At 40.7% G+C, this 21,059-nt stretch overlaps 1 protein-coding gene across 2 annotated transcripts in view; it reads left to right on the forward strand.

The window, feature by feature from the left end:
* The window catches only part of TBC1D9 (TBC1 domain family member 9), a 77,848-nt gene extending 58,640 nt beyond the window's left edge, over window positions 1–19,208 (forward strand). Inside the window, exons 10-21 of one of the 2 annotated variants that reach the window (XM_090036491.1) lie at window positions 1,598–1,812; window positions 2,782–2,899; window positions 5,357–5,642; window positions 6,830–6,959; window positions 9,565–9,663; window positions 9,783–9,851; window positions 11,826–12,066; window positions 13,107–13,172; window positions 15,232–15,318; window positions 15,808–15,882; window positions 16,009–16,109; window positions 17,260–19,208. In XM_090036491.1, coding sequence (XP_089892617.1) covers window positions 1,598–1,812; window positions 2,782–2,899; window positions 5,357–5,642; window positions 6,830–6,959; window positions 9,565–9,663; window positions 9,783–9,851; window positions 11,826–12,066; window positions 13,107–13,172; window positions 15,232–15,318; window positions 15,808–15,882; window positions 16,009–16,109; window positions 17,260–17,982 — 2,210 coding nt within the window. In that variant the 3' untranslated portion in view covers window positions 17,983–19,208. The remainder of the gene's footprint in view (window positions 1–1,597; window positions 1,813–2,781; window positions 2,900–5,356; window positions 5,643–6,829; window positions 6,960–9,564; window positions 9,664–9,782; window positions 9,852–11,825; window positions 12,067–13,106; window positions 13,173–15,231; window positions 15,319–15,807; window positions 15,883–16,008; window positions 16,110–17,259) is intronic. The other variant, XM_090036492.1, reaches the window with a different exon arrangement.
* Window positions 19,209–21,059: the final 1,851 nt, after the last annotated feature.

The raw sequence follows: 21,059 nt of genomic DNA on the forward strand, positions 1-21,059 counted from the left end.
TGACTTATTTCTTTGAAAATCCTGTAGGTATCCATCTGCATATTTAGGCATCTCAGTACCTTTAAAAATCTGATCCATAAACTACACAAAACATAACATGAACCTAGTCCCTGCCCTAAAAAACTTACAATGGTTTGACATCCCAGAAGTAAAAACTGTTTCAATGAAAACTTAGAGCAAGAAGAAAGCAACAAATATACCTGTGTAGAGCTAGTCAAAGTCCTTACAAATTCTTAAAATAAACCTGCCCTTTTTGAGTCATGGGAAGATCTATGGGAGTCGCACTTTCAGTCAACTTGACTTCTAAATGGCTATTCCAATTTCAATTGACTCTGGCGTGTGGTTTGAACATCACTCAGTCCCTTGGCTTTTTTTTGCTTTTGGAGTATTAGTTAAATATTTAAATGTGTCCTTTGCCTGTGTAAAGTGGATTCACTTTCTAAAATGAAAATAATAACCAAAAAGTGTAACTATATATCCAACTATAACCAAATAGCAGAGGGGGTGCGTAAAGGAAAAGATCGCTGGTATTAAAACCAACGAAAGCATCGTCAAAAGAAGAGCTGGGTCATGCAACTACTATTTTTACCTGTGCAATTTGGGCATTCACAATTTGTTCACTTGTATAGAAATTCAGTGCATCCATCAGTCTCTTGGTGAGTTGACATTGTGGCCCTTGTATGCTTACAGTTGGGGTGCCCTGATCTTTAATGTTTGTTTTATGTTTGTGTCTCCCTACTGTTAAATTTGTTACTTGATTGAACAGAGAAAGTTGGGGGATAAATTGAAAAGGGGAAATTAGCTCACATTACAGGAAAGTTGTCTTCTAAACTAGTTACGAATATGGTTCCAGTTTATGGAGTTGGCCAGGAGCAGGTATACCAGGAAGAGTAAAGGCTGGAGTTTTAAATGTGGATGTTGTGGCTGAGAAAGGTGTGATCCATTCTAAGGGTCTGAACACACAACAAAGATTTATACTCCTGCCGCTTCACAGGGACTCTTGTGGTGTCGACAGGCAGGTCATTTAACTTCTCTGCCTCTTTCCATATCTTTTTAAAATAAGTATTTTACACTATACTTAGCAGGCAGAATATGAGGATTGATATTTAAACTTTAGAAGATGAGAAGTTCCATAAACTGTCAGGTATATTCTGTGTCTAATATGTATAACAAGCAGCATTGCCATGGTAGTCTACGTGAAACTGGGGAGCCAGCCAGGAAGGAGTCTGCCAGTGAGCTACTGCTCTCACTCTTGGCAGAAGAATAGTTCCCTGCTTGTGGAGGGGCACTGTGGAAGATCTGCCATTCTTGCATACCTTCACCATTTCAGTCCTACCAAGGGAAAGGGCTTATATGAAACCACCTTATCCAAAGGAAGGCAACCAGCTGGTATTTTTGTGACTAAATACCATTCAGATTTTATCCTCTTCAAAATGATAATGCAGTGTGTATTTTCAGGATGCTTGCTTGGGTGTTAAAAATTACCATTCAAAATGTCTGAGTTAAAGGGGAGGACAAAGAACATTGTTCTGTTGTATGATGTCTACTCACCCTTGCTTACGTATCTTGTTTTTCTGGTGTTCTGTCTTGCTACTAGGAGCCATTAATGAGATGGCCACTCACCCTGGCTATTATGAAGACCTTGTGGAGAAATCCATGGGGAAATACAACCTTGCCACGGAAGAAATTGAGAGAGATTTGCACCGTTCTTTGCCAGAGCACCCTGCCTTCCAGAATGAGATGGGCATTGCTGCCCTGAGGAGAGTCTTAACAGCTTACGCTTTTAGAAATCCAAACATAGGATACTGTCAGGTAACTGCAGTGTCTTGTCACTCTTTCAAGATCTGGCATTCCAGTTCCCATCTGTTTCAGTTATTTTATGCTTTCAGTCAGTGATTGGATGCTAATATATGTGGTTCATACATTTGATTGTGCATATGAGCACTTGGGTGTCTTATTTGTGTACAGAGTTACATTGACACCAGACTCTTGCACCTACACAGAGTCCTACTGGTTTCAGCAAAGCTACATTGCAAGTACCTGTGCTAATGGTACAGATGTGTTCTCAAGAGCATTGAGTGAAAAAGAAATGCACCATATTTGCTCATGTAATGGTTGCAGCTCTGAATGCTGTCTCAGAAAATTGAGGAATAGCTTCTGAGCCACATCCACATTTCTGAAGAAAAAGATACTAAAGACCTTTCTTGTAAATAATGCAATTGGGGGAATGAAATGCATTTGTGTTCCCTTGGGGAGTGATTATAGTGGTAGACTTCTACTCCACTTAACTCCAGACAGCTCAAGAGCAGCAGTGCCACAAGGATTTCTGCTGGCATGTGGAAGCCATCTCTTCCATTAGCTAGCATAGGGGAAAACACCACTTCCCTGCAAAGAGAGTTGCAGCAGTTGCACTGTCTGGAGTCCCACGCTGTATTGTGTGTGAAACTCAATTCTTTCATAAGTGCTCCAAGAAAGGAATCGCCTCCCATGGTAGGACACAGAGGCACTATTGAGACTTTCCATTCAGAACCATAAACTTATTGCGAAAAGAAGCAATAATGTCCAAAGCCTTGGTTTTCAAATATTTTGAAGTCTCTCCCATTCAGGAACATTAGGAAACATTAGCTGCACTTCATAGGGAAAAACATTGGCTTGCTGAATTAAGATATAAACTTCTGAACTAGGATAAATCCTGATCTGCCCAATCCCTGCAGCACTAGACATAGAAAGGCAACTGGAAAATAATGTATACTGATATATCTTTTTCCCCCATTCTTGCAGGCCATGAACATTGTCACTTCAGTACTCCTTTTGTATGCAAAAGAGGAAGAAGCTTTCTGGTTGCTTGTGGCTTTGTGTGAACGCATGCTGCCAGACTACTACAACACAAGGGTTGTCGGTAGGTTGAGGAGAATTTATCAAAAAAATGTTTGGCACATTTCACAGAACAGGATTCCAGATGATGGTACTGAAACCAATGGATGGTATGTGAACAGAAGTGGCAAGGAGGGAGCCAACTCAAAGGCTTAAAAGCAGCTACCTAATTAGATATTTCTGGTCCATGTTAACTTCTTATCTGCTTGTATTAAGATGGAATTCTACTAAGGATTTCATTTGGCTTGAAGGAATCAGGCTAGAAATGTTGAGAACAGAGTATGGAAATAGAAAATTAATGTTGGAGAGGTTGGGTTTGGGCAGCTTGATTCCCTTCCAGGTCATTCATCTAAAATGGCAGTAATAACTACCTGCATGAAATAACTTGATCTTTGCCTTTCATTTCCTATGACAACAATCATTACTTATCCGTGCCTTTGCTAGCAAAAATGATACTTGGGCTGCCCACTCGACCCTGGAGATGGTTTTACCAGATATGTTTAAGCCATTATTGGTAAGGGTGGAAATGCTTATATTGCTGTTGCCTATGTAGTACATGTTTTGTGGACAAAATCCTCCAGCTTTCTGTGCTGCCACAGGCAACTTTCACAAATATTACACTCACTTTACTAATTTAAAAAAACCCCAAAACTAGCAATCACGCATCTTCTAGTGACTACAAGAATTAAAGTTGCAAAAGCGTGAAAGAGAGGTTATGCCCCTAAAATCACTGAATAGTTTTTTAAAAATTGGGAAGTTTTAGCAATGGAAGAGTTATCCTGTCAAGTCACTGTTCTACAGGGGAGAAGGGAAACCGATGGCTATGTAGAAATTTGGTAGAAATTCTTGGAATTTGCTTAAACAAACGAACAAAAAACTGGCTTCAGAAAGTTTGAGAAACTTGTTTTTGAAAGTTAAAGAAGTGCAAGTTGTATGAGCTTTCACTTAAATTTGGAATAAACTTAAAAGTAGAAATAGACAATAGCAAGATTTGTATTAGCTTTTATATTAGATTGGTATTGCAGAGTTCTGGGGAAGAAGAGGGGGTGAATTATATACCAAGATGAACAAACACAAAGCTTGACATCATTTGAACGTAAAGGAACTGTCAGAGACTGAAAGGAAGAAAAAAAACCCCACAAGCCTGTGGACGTTTACTTAGGTGAAGGGAGCACTGTTGATGGAAGTTAAATATCTGCCTCTGTGTATATTTTAGGGGATTGGATGCATCCTCCTCCACTGCTACCAATCTTGTGATGCTAAAACAAATCCATTAATGGTGGATTTAGGGATCCACAGATGCTGAACTGTCTTAGACTAGAAGTGTCAAACTCATCTGGCCCCACAGACTGGATGAGGGGTATGAGGCCAGTTTGTAGGTCAGTTTGGGGTCACAGGCTGGTCCCGCATACTAGACCCAGTGTACAGGACCAGCCCAATGTGAGTACCACATGAACTGTGTGCTCTGGAATAGCCTCACGTACTGCATGCAGGATGGACCAGCCCCACATGTAGTATGGGGGGCTGGTCCAGGACATGCACTAGCTGTAGTGCCTAGGGCCAGGCTAGAGCACATGCTGCATGTAGGACCCACACCAGAGTAGTCCAAGGTGCCGGCTCCAGCATGTAGGGCCAATCTATGGGCCTGATCTGGACATCTAGATCCAGTGTGTAAGGCCAGTCCAGCATAGATGCTGCATGCAGTGCGAGGCTGGAGCCACCGTGTGCTGTGTGAAGCCCACAGCAGATGGGCTTCTCACAAGTGCACTACATATATGCACAAATGGCATTGCAGGCTGGATGATAAGGCTCCAAAAGCTGGATCAAGCTGACAGGCCATATCTGACACCCGTCTCAGACCAAGAAAAACCCCTGTTTTCTCTAAATAGGTTTTTGTAAACAGCTAGCCCCTGCATCAGTAGAGGCTGACCTTTTTTGGCAGATGTGCCAGACATTAGCCCTGCACCCTCCCCAAGTACCTCTGCAGTTTCCTTCCCCTGCCCAATCTGCTGCTCTGCATTCTGTTCCCAGCCTTATGCTTCCAGCTAAATCCGCTATTCTGCTTTCTATTTCCTTCCCTGTGTTCCCTGCCTGATTTGCTGCTTTGCTTTCTGCTTCCTAATCCATCTGCTGCTGTGCTGCCACGTGAGACACGCAGAGGCTACCTGCGCCTCTTGTGGCATCTATGCCATGGGTTGGTTACTCTTGCCCTACATAATAACATTTGATATGACAAAGGGTGAGGGAGAGTCACAAGTATATTGTTATTGCGTTTGCTCCTATATCCTGGATGAAGCAATAAGGTGCCCTCCCCAGAACACTTGGCCCATCTAGTTCTTTCCACCCTGAAGGAAACAATAGGAATGATGTATAAATGTATACAAGTTTCAGAAGAGGTTCTTAATGTTTTTTCTAGATGGCTGTATGTATTCAGCAGCTGAGCTAATGATATTATGTGCCTAACATCACTTACTTCCAACAGGTGCTCTGGTAGATCAAGGTGTTTTTGAAGAGTTGGCTCGGGACTACGTTCCACAGCTTTATGACTGTATGCAGGACTTAGGTGTTATCTCCACCATCTCCCTCTCCTGGTTCCTCACTCTCTTTCTCAGTGTAATGCCATTTGAGAGTGCTGTGGTTGTGGTGGACTGTTTCTTCTGTGAAGGAATAAAGGTGATATTCCAGTTAGCACTGGCTGTGCTGGAGGCTAATGTGGACAAGCTGCTGAATTGCAAAGATGATGGAGAAGCCATGACGGTCCTGGGGAGGTATTTACTTACATGTGCTTCCTTTCATTTTTCTTTTTAACTTTCTGAAACGTGTTCTGATTCAGCAAACATTTAATTTATATCACTATTCTCTCTGTAAATCTTCTAGCTGCTTCTAACACCTTCTTTCAAATGGGAATTATTCATGTGCAAGGGTTTTTGTATATATACAGTAACCAAATCTACCTATTGAGTTGGCCACAGTTTCAAAAAAAGTATGACAGTCTCAAAAGTGTACCAAGATGGAGTAAGCAGAGATGTTACTCTTTGTTATGAATCACTGTCCCCCTCTTAGTCGGGCTTTAATTTCTTTCAAGTTGCTGAAATATTCTTCTGTGTCTAGCTTATAAAGGTTTTCAGAGGGTTCTGGTAAAATATTTCACTTCCTGGATGTTATCATTTTAAGTACAGTTACGGGGAAAAATGCCTGAACCCAAGGGTAATTAATGTTAGGAATGGATTAGTAAGAGACTTTTGTGGAATTAAACAGACAGTTGAAAAAAACAAACTTGGAGAGTGGCAAGTCAATAAATTTTAGCTGAATAGTGCATTTCTGAATTAAGTCAGCTCTTTGCAACCGTACAGGCCTGTCTGGGTCCCTTTTTAATTAGGATAAAGTGATACTGGTCTTCTCATCTTCCTGCTCAGAAGTAAGTTCTAAACCTTGTTGATGATTTATAAAGTGTTTGGGATTTGGAAAGTGTTCTGCAGTTGCAGGGTAGAAGACAGATAGTGAACAGCAGCTAAGTTATCTTGAGAGGAAAGCAGTTGAAGCTCATTACAGCCAGCTGGGGGGTTAAAAAGGGGTGATCAAGGCTGAAGCACACCAAGCCTCTGTTCTAGCAGTCGTGTGGTGTCTCACATCTCTTGCATCGAATAAGACTCTCCCAAACAAAACATTTTAAACACCTATTTTGCCCATTGCAATCAGTCGCTTGCAGATTGTACCATCTCACTGTAATCAGCTGGATGTGAGACGCTTCTGGCAAACGTTGTTTTGAGTTTTAAAAAACCCAACTAATTCATTTCTGGCAAAATAGGCATGCCATTCAAATAATGGAATATACTAATAGGAAGTGGTTCAGGGATGCTTATATGAATTCAGCTGAGTTTAGTTCAGGGGGAGTGAAAGAGGGGAGGGAAGCCATGCTAAGCTTTCTCATTGTAATTTTTTTCTCCTTCTCTAGGTATTTGGACAGTGTGACCAATAAGGATAGTACTTTACCACCAATTCCTCACCTTCACTCGCTACTCAGTGATGATGTTGAGCCTTATCCCGAGGTGGATATCTTCAGACTCATCAGGACTTCCTATGAGGTAATTTAGGATATTACCTAGAGCTAGCCAGTGGAGAGCAATTCTGTTACATGAAAGCCTTTGAATAATAATTAAACACATTTCAAAACTCTCTTGAAAAGAACATTTTAAAAGATTGAATTGACTGAAACACTTGCTTTCAATATACATTTTTTCATGTTGCGTTATAATGTAAGATAAGAGCATTCCAAACCAAAAGTTAATTCAAAATGAAAAGGCAAAACATTTGCATTTTTAAAAAGTGCAAGCCAGTTTTGACACTTTAATTTTATTTCAACTGAAATTTTGGGGCAATCGAGTGGATTTTACAAAGACTTTTTATTTTGATAACATCTTTTCTAGCATGTATAGGTCGATAAGAGTTTTTGCAGATTGCTAATTTAGGTGGGCATACAAAACTGAAAATTGGAGGAGTTAAAGTAAAAAAAGCAAAAACTGATTAATTAACCAATGCTCATAAAGTACATACTCAAGCCCACAAAAAAACTGCAAAACTAAAACATTTCACACCAAAAGACTAAATGTTTGTTTCCGGTCCTTATGTTTTACATTATAAAATAGTCAGAAAATATCCCTGATGTTAAATTTTATATGTTTTATATGGCCCGGCAGGTGGGGGGAGAGGATCGAGCCTGTGTGGCTCGTCCAGGGGTGGGGGCAGGGGCTCCCCCTGCTGTGTCTACCCCAGTGGAGGCCCCGGGCTGCACATGTCCCCCCTCCTTTCATCTGTGCATGGTGGAGACAGCTACTGCTGCAGGCTGAGCTTTGTGCCCCAAACCCTGCTGCAGTTGGCCCAGGAGCGCCCTGACGCCACATGTCGTCCATGTACAGATTGTGGGGGGGGGAGCACATGCCCCACAAGAGGCAGGGCAAAGTGGGTGACTGCAGCAGCTGTGACGTAGGGATTGGGGACAGGGGCAAGCCGTACACAGCGGGGGCAGAGCAGGGGATGGAGCCACAAGCAGCTTGTCCGGGGGTGCAGGGAGTGGGGGGGATACACAGTCCAGGAAGGCATAAGGGATGGGCTGTGTGCCCCTAGATCTGTACACGGGATGAGGCAGGCTGGGGCGGCACTGCACTGTTCCCGGCGGGGTTGTTTGGTCATGCTACGCTTAGACTGGGCAGCAGTGTCACTGGGAAGGGGGGTGGTATTGCAGCCAACCCAAAATTCACCATAGCCCCTGATCCTCACCCCAGCGCCCCCACTCCCAGCGCCCCAGCCACCCAGCCTGAGTGCAGTGCAACCAAACACCCCCACTCGGAATAGCGTGGTGTTGCCCCGGCCCCAGCCCAGCCCGCCCCTCTCCATGTGCAGATCTGGGGACATGCACCCCCCATTCCCTCCTGGGCTTCATGCTCCTCCTCTCACCACACCCCCTGGACGAGACAGTAGTAGCTCCATCTCCCACCCTGTCCTGGCTGTGCAGGGCTTGCCTCTGTCCCACTCCCTACCTCACCGCCATTGGCAGGGGGGTATCAAGGCCCCAGTAATGAGGGAAGGAGTGGAGCTAGGGCTGGAGCCTCGATCCGCACCATAGTTTTTTTCTAGGTGAATATAAACTTATAAAAACATACCTCAATGGCCTAGCTCAGGTTGGGACAGGTGGGTGCTAAGACCAGGCCACCACCACCACTCCTCCTGGCAGAGGCAAGGGGATCCATCCCAGAGCCACCAGTTCTCTCTGCATTGGCATGGGAGAGTGACTGCTGCAGAAGCTGCCTGATGCCAAATGTCACCAAAGCCCCACATCCATAGGCTGAAGGAAGTAGCTCCACAGATGGGATCCAGCCTTCAGGCTGTAGGTTGCTGACCCTTGCCCTAGAGTACAGACATTTAAATTGGTGATAAATTTAGCTAAGTATCATTTAGTACTCTTATTAAAGAAAAGTTTTTGCCTTTAATGTATTTAAATCTAGGCAGTGTGCCACATGTGAACCTTTCTTTTTCTTTCTCTCTTGGTGTGCTGCAGGTGGGGTTAGGTTGGTTTTATGGCAGACCTTCTGTCAGGTCTTCTACATCTTCCAATAGATAGTGAGGGCAGTCTGTCATTCAGTGTAATTCAATACATCTATTATACTTTCCTATTGCAAAGAATATTCTGTTTAGTCAGAGCCACTGTGTGGGAAATAATATAACCCTTATCCATTTAGTTTTATTGGAAGTTGTGCAAAAATAACAAGATGTGATGGAAAGTGACCATTTTCTTTAACATAAAGGACATCATATTCACTTTTTTTCCTGGAGGAATGGAAATTCTCTCTTACAAACTATCTCAAGACACTTGCATTGGTGTTGTACTGACTCTGAGAACTAAGTCAGAAAGTAGTATTATCTGAAGCACAATAATTTGCCACTTTTATGTAAGGAGACATCTATTGCTATGCTGTGAAAGCTCGTACCTTTCTGAACCAGTTACTCTCTAAGGTACTGCCTTGCTCTCACTTCTGCCAGATTGATGGTCAGAGATATGCACCTGATACCTTTTTATGAACACTTACAAAATGAGGGAATATCTTTCTACTTTTTTAAGCATAAGAAGCAGATGAAGTGTTCCAGATAGTAATGTACAGATACAAAGTGTATTTTGTCTCCCTCTTTCTTTAGAAATTTGGAAGTATACGAGCAGATTTGATTGAACAGATGAGATTCAAACAGAGACTGAAAGTGATCCAAACCCTTGAAGACACTACAAAGCGTAATGTGGTAAGTCTTTGAATTATCACCCTTTAAGATGTAGGGGTTATTTATTTTCTGAAATAAAAGTAGTTTTTAAATGGTACATTTATAGTAAGTTTTTTAATGTTAATGTTACATTTCAAAAGGTACGAACCATTGTAACTGAGACTTCTTTTACCATTGACGAACTGGAGGAACTCTACGCTCTTTTCAAGGTAAAGCTGAAGTCAAGATTATATGTATGCAGGAAATACATATTGATGTGATGTGAAAACAAGTGTCTTTTAATGAACTGATTAAATTTGTGAGTTGGTTAATGCTGCCCTGTGCCTTCACAAAAATTGGAATTAGCAACTGGATAAATATGGCCAAAGACATAACTGAATATACAGAAAAGCAGTGTTTTAAAAATTGATGAAATAATTATTTGTCTAAATACTTAGATTGAAAAAATCCTGAGGAAATCAGTTCCTAGGAGAAGAAAGAAGAAACATGCATTTGGGGTCACCTGTTCAATCAGCCCCCAGTTAGGTATATATCATAGAATGATAGAAAATTAGGGTTGGAAGGAATCGCAGGAGGTCATCTAGTCCAACCCCTTGCTCAAAGCAGGACCAGCCCCAACTAGATCATGTCTCTACCTGATTTGGGGACAAAATTTGGTCAAGAAATATCTTCCTTCTGCTAAATTTTGAATAGCCCATAACTGTTGCATGTTAGTAACTACTTGTTAACATTCATGGATTTAATTTATGCTAAATCTTCTGTAATTGAATTTGCTGTCAAGGGGCTGGCTTGAAGTAAACCATTCTAGTAGTAAGTAAAAGCTGGGGAATAAGATACGGTTTGTAGATTTCAAGGCCAGAAGGGGCCAGTATAATAATCTAAAAGAGAGGCAAGCAAATTACAGCGAATAAGTCTCATTTACTGCAACTCAGCTGTTTCACAGTAACAAGAACAGTTAACAGCAGTAAATGCAAGCTAAACTGAGCTAATTTAGCCCTAGATGTACAAGAGCCAAGTTTATTGTGGTGTATCTTCATTTATTTTGAGATAAGTGTGGGTATACAGTTACTATTTAACAGCCACTCTACAGTTAATCCCATTCCCATTCCTCTTTTAACTTGTAAATTGTTCACTTGCTTGTCTGTGCTTGTAATCCAACCTCTTGTATAACACAGGCTAAAAACTTTCACCAAGCACTTCTTGCATTAAGACCAAGATGTCTGATTGAGCAAAGGCACATAGTTGAGAGAGACCTTCAACCTTGAACTTGGGACTTCAAATGATTGGAAATCCATTCTATTGCAAAGAATATTGTTCCAGTGGAGTGGTTAACTTAACCTACCTTTTAAAAATGTTTTGGCCTTCTTCAGTCTCTGTGACATGCACACAGCAATAGGTTGTCTTCTCCTGGTTGGTCAGTTTCTGGAATAGTGAATAGGGATTTCTTTTTTTTTTTCTTTGCCTCCCCTATTACTAGTCTCAATACTTACTGGATTGCCAATCCTGTCATACAAGTTTCTAGCCTGTCTCCCATGCATATTCTTTGCCTCTGAAAGTGGTAAGACTTGTACGGAGAGGCAGTCCAACCTGGTGGATCACACTGCAGAACCAGTGCCTATAGACTTGCTCCCAGTCCACTGAAATCAGTTCTAAAGCTCTGCTTGATTCAGCAGGAGCAGGATAAGACCCTAATCCAATATGTTTCAGATTGTGTAGGTATTCCTGCAAGAATATTTAAAATGCAGACAGACTTTTGTCCAGAATTATCAGTGTTTTGTAATTGGCCCGTCTTGACTTGAAAGATTACTTAGCTGTGAAAAAACAAGACTGGGTGCATGACGTCTTATCTGAGGCACATCTCACTACCTTGATTGCAACAACTGTTTACTTCTATGTTTTTGGGGGACCAGAACTAGACTTGCTTCTGTTTCTTAAAGGAATTTGACATTGCATTGGCTGAAGGAAGGTCATTCTGAGGTTTGGTTTGGTTTGGTTTGGTTTTTTTCTAGAAATGCCCATGCTTGTTGGATAGAAATCTTGCTGCTAAACTCAAATGATGTTTCTGGTTTTTAAATATGTGTTTGGGGGGGGGTTATTTTATTTATTCACTACATAACTGTGTATTGTTGAGCTGTTTAAAGAAATGGTAGTAAGTAGTCTTACAGCATTTGCTTTGTGTTCAGGCAGAACATCTGACTAGCTGCTACTGGGGAGGGAACAGCAATGCTATTGACCGGCATGACCCCAGCCTGCCTTATCTGGAACAGTACCGCATTGATTTTGAGCAGTTCAAGGGGATGTTTGCTCTCCTCTTTCCTTGGGCTTGTGGGACCCACTCAGATGTGTTAGCTGCACGCTTATTCAGACTGCTGGATGAAAATGGAGATTCTCTGATCAACTTCCGGGAATTTGTCTCTGGGCTGAGTAAGGCAAATTCATAGTATGGTCTTAAAATATCCTGAGCAAAACAGCCTGTTTCTAAATATGACTTAGTCTATCAGAAATGCTGGTGGTGTGTTAAATATTAAATGGTTTGGCATGTGCTAGTTCTATGCAAGTGGCTTGTATATGAAAGAGCTGGAAACATTAGTGCTCTATTCATCTTTTTTCTTTTTTTTGGAAAGCAGTCAAAACTTGTCTTGGTAATTTTTTTCAGTATAAAATTTCTCTGCATTTTCAAACCTATACTTACAGTAGACTGTCGGTATTTGTCAAAAAAAATTTGCAGTTTCATTTTACTTAATGGCATTGAGTTAATACATTCAACTGGAAGGTGAAATAAATTTCCACTTTATCTCAATCATCTGATTTTTGCCTAAAGATAGGTGATTGTAGAATATTTAACTGTTAAATGATTGACTAATTTAAACATTCAAAGAATTACAGTGGAATACTAGGATGTTGTATTACTCCTTTTTTTTCACAGTCCAAGTAATATCTGTGCTAAGCATTACTTTAAAACCAGAGAACAGTTTCTCCCAGAGTCCATCTTTGATTATGGTCTTGTCTGCCCAGGTCTTTGTCAGAAATCATCTAACTGTTTTAAGTCATATGATGCTCTTATTTGGTCCACAGCTTATCAGTTGTGGGGCATACACAAATGCTCTTTTCAAATAAAAAAACCCCCATATAGCTATTGAAGTAATAATATGACAATAATTGGCTGTTTTTGAGAGCTGCAAATGTAAAGGCATTTTAAGTGAAGAATAGTGGGTTAGTGTTTAAAGCATAGAACTGAGAGTCAGGTGGTCTCTGTTCTATTCCCAGTTCAACCACAGACTCATTGCATGATCTTATACATCAAGTGACTTGCTTCTGCTTCTAGGCAATACTTTACAAGCTATCTAAAATAGTTAAGGAATAGTTCATAAATGTTCATGAAGCTCCCTGAACTCCTCAACTTAAGCAACTAAGGAAGTACAAAATACTAGCAGTACTAATACATTTAATATAATCTGATTCAGGTGCAGCATGCCATGGAGATCTTACAGAAAAACTGAAGCTGCTTTATAAAATGCATGTTTTGCCTGGTGAGTAAATGTAAAAAAAAAGAAAAATCAAAAAAAAAAAAAATCACAAACCTCCCCCCACCCCGACTTCTCAGAGCAGAAAATTTGTGTGACCACTCAAGTTGGCAAATTAAAATGGAAGAGTGGGCTTTCGCTCAGCTGTTAAGGAAGTGAAGGAGCAAAATAAGAGGCTTTGGCTCCTCAGTGGGTCTAGGGATCTTCCAGTACATATTTCAATCTTCTGCTCTGCCTGTCACATGGACCATTTTTAAAGGCCATCTGCCAGTGTCCTGGTGATTTGATGACATCCCTTATTTAAATATTGTATTAGAGAAACTATTCTTGTCTGAGGCCCCCTTCAATATGGTGCTTATACCCATGAATGACTTACACCCATGAATGACTATAAGTGCTTGAATAGTCCTAGTTACTTAAATGTGTGTACCTTGAGTACCTGTCTGAAGATGCTCAAGTGCTAGAAAAGCTGGTAGGAGGCCCTTTGTCATGTGATTTGTATCTGGACCTATCCACTTCCAGTGTGTGTTGGTGTTGAGAGTAAACTAGCATGACAACACTTACTGGTTGAGGTGCAAATCAGTGAACTGTAACTCAAGGCTGAAGTTCTAATGTCTTTTTAAAAAAGTTGTAGTGAATGGTCTTGTCTTGTGCAATTTATGATGGGCTCTGGAGTCCCTACAAAGCTTCCAGCTAGCAAAGGCGGTTTGCGCAGCACTCTCACAAGTACATGGAACAAAGTATCAAAAGCTTAGAGTGAGTGGCATGTCAAGATCTGAGGGAATATGATAGAGGATAAACAAAAGAGCCATTTGCCCATCAATAGGGGGTATGGGAAGAGGGACAGTCTGTAGGAAAGTAGAACATCCTACCCAATTGATCCATCTCCTTGATCTAATTTACAAATCATTGAGATACCAATATGTCATAGCACAGTGCTGTCCAAGTGGTGGCTTGCAGGTCACGTTGCCCCTGGAAGGTTAGCGTGCAGTCCATGGCTGCTGCCCCACTACCATTTCCCCTACCAATTTGGTCCTGCTGCAGCAGCTAGGAGCGGGCTGGAGTGACTGAGCTGCTTGTGTGGCAAAGAAGGGAGCTGCACTGTCCACACTGCCGGTGGGTGGTGCATGCAGCCAGGGGAGTGGGACAGTGTGCTGTGCACATGACAGGGGTGAACCAAGCTGCCTGTGCTGCAGGATAGGAAGGCAGCCCACATGGTGGAGAGAGAGGCGAGCTGGGCTAGCCAGGCTGTGTGTGGCAAGGTGTGGAGGTGCTGGGCAGCCTGGCTGCTTCCTCCCGTACACACATGCAGCAACACTCTTCCTCCTGGCTGTACAGGGTGAGCTGGGCTTCCTGTGCTGTGGGGCTGCCCAAGTGGTACACATGGCAGGGGTCACCGAGAATCTCCCCCCTTTTCAATGCTGTTTGTGTCATATGCCAAGCAACACTCCCTGCCACTGCCCCCTCTGCCCTGGCTGGGTGCACCGCACAGGAGGAGCCAGAGTGCCTGCGCTGGAGTGTGCTGCCTGTATAGCTGGGAGATGGGGGGTGGGGGGAGTGGGACGGTATGCATAGTGAGGGGGTAGAGCTGGGCAGCCCATGTGGCATACTCAGTGAGAGGGGAGAAAAGGAAGCTGGGCTGCTTGCACCGTGCCAAGGAAAGGAGATGGGGACAGCCTGCTCATTGGAGCTTGCTGTGCAAGCCCCTGGATCTGTGGCTTGCAAAGTATGCAGTCCCTGGCTGCCTGGAAGTTGGACAGCCCTGTCATAGCAGATCAGGCCACTGATCCATCTCTGATAGTGACTGGCCATTACCAGACATTTTGGAGGAAAGTGCAAGAAATCCAACGGGGGACAGTTACGGAATAATCACTCTAATCTTCGAGAGAGTTAAATTTATGGGTTTCTGGGTGCACAGTTTTATTGTTCCAGCTGATGTAAGTGTAGATGGTCTCATGGTATATTTCCAAAGTTTGAACATGAAAATGAATTGTGGCAAATCTTGTGATTTATTTTTTTTTTCTAACCAGACAATGCAGTCAAGCTCTTTTCTTTCATTGCATAGATCCATCCCCTGAGCAAGAGGAGCCAGATTCTGCTTTTGAAGCAACTCAGTACTTTTTTGAAGACATTACACCAGAATGTACACACGGTGGGTCATGCCCTGCCCCCAACCCCATAAGTACATTATCTTGTCTCTTCAGTATTCAAGACACTAAATATTTCTCTGTTCACACTAATAACTTCCCCCAGTCCCATGGGAGACCACTTAATGGAGAAAATGTAGGTGAAGTAAGTAGATGCATATGATAAATGCAGTTTACCATATTGATATCACATTAGTATGTGGTGGTGGTATTACTGCTTCAATTGCAGTAGCGCCTCTGAGTCCCAGTCATTGTCTAGACCATTGTAGAGTACAAAGGACAGTCTTTATATATGTAAATATATAAATTGTTAATTATATGGAACATGTAAGTAGATGTAAGAATAAGCAAAAACTTGGGCATAATTTACTCCATTATTAACACTGCCCTTTTAAAAAGATAAATGTATTCTTTGTGTCGCAATGCAAAGATGAAAACAGTATTCATATATCTCAAGCTATATTAAATCTTGTTTTTTCACTACTTTCCAACAGTTATTGGCATAGACAGCAGGAACAAACAGGGAGCAGATGATGGGTTTGTCACCATTAGTCTGAAAGCAGACAAAGGTATGTATTCAGTATGTAAATGTTACTGCTTGAAAACTAGTTTCTTTTTACCCCACACAAATGCTAATTCAGCATGATTTGATGGATTTCCCTTTTTTCCTCTTCTGGACCATTTGTTTACATTAGGTAAGAAAAACTCTCAAGAAAATAGAAACTACCTGAGAATGTGGAGCCAAGAAAATAAATCCAGAGCTAAAAACACAAAGGACTTGCCCAAACTGAATCAGGTATATTGTTGATATTTACTGTGTCATTATTTTTCATATTAATTAGAAACTTTGTCACATGCCCAAAAATAGAAACAGTAGATGCAGTTTCAAAACTAACATTTACTCTAAGTTTTAAATTATATTTTTGCTTAAAAATGTTGCAAAGTTAAAATGGCTTTAAGAATGGAAAAGAGGTGGGCCAAGCTTAATGTATGAGGATTGTTCACTACCATTTAAAAATGCCCTGGGAGGATAGTGCCACTTCTAGGATTTCAAAAATAAGTTCTGTATTCTGTTGCTCAATATACTGGCAAAAAAAATCTTAACGGCCTCATTCCTTAGACCTATACAGCATCTCTTCTTTCTGTTAGTAGCTATGAAGGGTTATTCCCTAACAGTAATTCACCTGCTTTTATCTAGACCAAAATTAATTTTTAAAAACAAGACCTGTGCCGTTCACATAGGAGATAATTCTGCAGTCAGATAGTCTAAACGCTACCTTTTTTCCCCGCATTATATTTAGTTGCTCCCTGTTTACACTACCTGCCAGTTTATTATTCTGTCCATGCACAGTACGTGATTCTGAAGATTGAAAGCTGAGTCTTCAGTTAGATTACCATTTACAATAATGGTACCTCTTTTTGCTCCAGACCTTCAGATTGTTGATGGAACCCCAAGATCCCTTTACTTTTACTTTTAATGTCCTCATATTCATTAGAAACTTTGTCACATGCCCCAAGATACAAGCAGTAGATGAAGTCAATGTTAGTTTTGAGCTTTTTAGGAGCCCACTTTAGAGCCATTATTTTCTGATGAGGATAGCCTGAACAATCATTGTACCATGGAACTGATGGGAAACGGTTGTACCAGTGGGCGAGGTAGGTATTAGCAACATCCTCTCTTTGATGGCAATTACTTTGAGAGGTACAAAATAGCATTTTTTTTCAGATCGTAGATAATATTCTAGAACAGCAAGATTGCTTTTCACTTTATCGCATGAATTAGTTGATGTCCTAGTATGCACACAAAGATATGCATGCTAGGTGCATTCTTTATTCTTCATAATAAAGAATTTTGAGATTTCTTTATCCTGACTTTATAACCAGGTCTCAGGGACTAAATTTGCTCTCCTCCCTTTCATTAGTTATTCTTTTTCCTCTGTGCATAGGGCCAGTTCATTGAATTATGCAAGACAATGTATAATATGTTCAGTGAAGACCCCAATGAACAAGATCTCTACCATGCTACTGCTGCTGTGACAAGTTTGCTATTGGAGATAGGTGAGGTTGGTAAACTGTTCTCTATCCAGTCTACAAAAGAAATAGATAGAGGCAGTAAAAGCTGCAGCACAGCTCTTCAGAGTGGGCTGTTCCAGAAAAAGGAAAGCCAGCAGTATCCCCTTGAACAGCAGGAACCGTTCCAAGGTGGCCTTACTGCCAATGATGAGACTATTTGCATGGATAATTCGTTGGGTGCACAGATGGAGGATATTAAGCTTGAGGATTCGTCTCCCAGGGACAATGGAGCCTGCTCTTCCATGCTTATTTCTGATGATGACACTAAAGATGACAGCTCCATGTCCTCCTATTCAGTACTGAGTGCAGGCTCACATGAAGAGGAAAAGCTGCACTGTGAGGACATAGGTGAAGATACGGTTTTGGTGCGAAGCAGCCACAACACTTCTCTGCCTAGAAGCACTAGCATTGACAGAGACTGGGCTATCACCTTTGAGCAATTTTTAGCCTCCCTTTTGACTGAGCCAGCCCTGGTGAGATACTTTGATAAGCCAGTGTCTATGATGGCTAGAATTACTAACGCTAAGAACGTAAGGATGATGGGCAAGCCAATAACTTCAGCAAGTGATTATGAAATTTCTACGATGTCAGGCTGAGAGAACAGTTGAGGGGGGGGGGTCTTTGTTTTTTATTTAATTATTTTTATTACATATTTATTAGTACCTGGAATATATCCTGGTATCTTCAAAAAATGGTAGTTTTCACTAATGTGAAAATGTTGGAGTGCAAACATAACTGTCTTGAACTATAATCATTCTTTCTGTGGGAAATGTTACAAAAATGCAAATTTTATTCAAAATACAAAAAAAATACAGTTGTCAGTGAAACGTGTGTATTATTAACCTTGCTGTCGATATAAACATGGTAAAGATTAGTCCTCCATTTTACTATAAACTGAATACCAGATATTCGCGTGCATTTTTAAAACAGGCCTAAAAAAAAAAGGTTGGATTATTGATGAGAGAGGTGATATCTCTAAAATTTAAAGGGACACTGTCAACCTACATAGGACTTGAAAGGAAGTGTAATGCAGCATCCCTTTTTTTTCCTCTCCCCTGCCCCCCAACACCGTATATTTTTTAAAAAGAGGCTAACCAGTTTTTAACCAATGGCTTGTTTTGTTTTTTTTTTAATATATGAAAGACTACTCTAGGGATACTGCTTGGGACCTGTTTTCTTTTGCCCAAGGAAAGTATATTTAAGAGAAAAAGAAATCAAAAGCTGGTCCTGAGTCCAAGTGGTGCATTGGGCCAATTAGTTGAGGCATACTAGTTACTGTAGCCAGTAGCATGCAAAGGAGGGATGTTGCTAGCATCACAGATGGCCTGTTTGGCTTTCCCAGCCTGAAAGCTGAGGCATCTGTTTTGCAGCTGGAACAAGGAGCAGTCTGTGGTGCAAGTCCAGAGGGACATTCAAACCCAGGGTTTCTTTAGCAACATGCCTTAGTTCACTACTCTGCCCCAGAGATGTATGGAGACACCCAGATGGACTGATAGTGTCCCTTTTGACAATGGAAAAGATTTTTTTAAATATAAAAAATATTTCTGTACCTGGATTTGCAGTTTATCTGCAATATTCAGCTCTTTAAACTAACCTTTACCACCAATGTCATATATCCTTGTTAGATTAAGAAGTTTAAAATCTGTATTGCATAAGTCTTCATTTACAATGCTGTAAAGTAGAAGTAATTGTAAACTGAAAAAATTCTGAAAGATAATGTAACTGAATGTTTAAGTCTTACACTGTCACTTTATATAAAATGAATAGTATCCTGTATCAATTTACTGAATGATATGTTAAAATGAAAACTGGAGCACCTGCACTTTGAATCCTTGCTTCTTTTATACAAATATTCAAGATTTTTTTTTATTTTGTTAGCTGTTTTCTAATTCACGGTGGTTCAGTTCAGGGTCATTCCTACATGCCTAAAGTCTATATGCTGTCTTCAGAAAATTTCCACCAGAATACTGTAGATTTTTTTTATACTACTGTATATTATGTTCATGTAACTGTTCCAGATTTTTTTTTTTTTAGCTAAAGCTGCTGTTTGATTCTTTTGTTTTAAAAGAATGCTTTTAAAACTGTCAGATGATGTGGTTTTTTAACCACAAATAGGGTAAATGTGAACAAATAAAATACTCTCTACATGGAATTTGGTTTTTTTTTTAATTTTTAAGGTCACAGTAGATGGAAAAGCAGGCAATTGTAGTTTATTGCAGATTTTGCTATACAAATGACTTAATCTCCAGCTATTGGTTTCAGAACACAAAATGCATATCTGCTCTTTCATACCTTTGTTTTATTTCAGTAGAGTCATATTTGTAACTGAGGAACTTATTTGAGTGCAGCCAGCCACCAGTGTGGGTTTCTCACATTCCATAATTTCATTAAACAGCTTTTCTCAGTTATTTTTAAAGTTAGGCACTCAAGTTGAAATTACGAAAAAAGGAAAAGATTTTTAAAAGAGTACAGATAAACTGAAGTTTCATCATTAGATAATGTTTACAGTGCAAAGCAGATGAGAAGCTTCATTAAATGGGACGCTATTATGTACTCTGACTTCTGTCACTTTTCAGACATGTCAAACTGGTTTGCAAAGGTGGGTAAGTAATAGCATATGTATTTTTAGAGGTGAGGAAAAACTGAAAAGCAACTTGTCAAAGGCAAAACAGGGGGAGACTTGAGAATAGAAGTTCTGGGCCTCTTTACACATACATGCAAGCACCGCAGTGCTGGGTGGTTTGAAAAGCACTTGGTGCTGTGTCACTTACAGTTGTATAAGTGGCAAAAGGTACGTCAGTGCTGAGAAAATGGCAGTGGCATGCTTTTGAACTAAAATATATAGAAGGTGGTTTAGTTCAAAAGTGCACCACTGCTGTTTTCTGCACACTAATGCACATTTCACCACTTGTACAACTGCACATGGTGCAGAGGTGGATCTCTGATGCATCATAAGATGAAAAGTTGTGTATAAATGCCTTGTGTTTTCAGACACCTCACCCTGTGCTCAGTCCTCGAACACAGCCTACTTCTCTGATTTAGCAGTAACATTAACTGGTCAAACTTGCTCTGTTCAACTTGGTGGCACTTGCTTCCTTTTTCTGTAAAACTCAGTGGGCATTTTCTGGGCCTGATTTTAGTGGAAATGATGCTGTTTGGAAGAACCTGCTCCTCCCATAAGCTGATGATTTTCCTCCTCATCCAGAGAAGGCAAGAGGTCTGTCTGGATGTACATCTCTTGCCTTTCTAAGAAACAAAGTGTGAGACCTTCTGGATAACAGTCCAAAATATGCTCTATTTAAAAGGAGGCAAAAATAGCCTCTGTTAAAGGAAAACTCTTGAAGGTTACTATTTAATTTTCTGACTCACTTGACTCTCGTTTCCTTTGAAAGTGAGTTTTTCTTAATCACCCTTTTGGAATCAAATAAAAATCTCAGTATTTTTTAAGAAAGTTTTTAACTCTTGAGGTTGAGCTAGGCTTGTAAACTTGACTACAGTATACCTTACACTTTCAACAACCAGAAGGTGAAGAAGAAGAAAAATGTTCGTTGATTGGCTTGTTTGTACTTTTGGCGCCTGACTCAATAATTGAGCACTTAAGCAAGCAGTGCTCACTTCTGTTACTATTTTAGTAATCATTTTTGTTTTCTCTTGCATATTTACATTTTGAACT

This window comes from Crocodylus siamensis, chromosome 2, assembly GCF_052110815.1.
Source record: "Crocodylus siamensis isolate JL-2025a chromosome 2, ASM5211081v1, whole genome shotgun sequence".
Classification (NCBI taxonomy): Eukaryota; Metazoa; Chordata; order Crocodylia; family Crocodylidae; genus Crocodylus; species Crocodylus siamensis.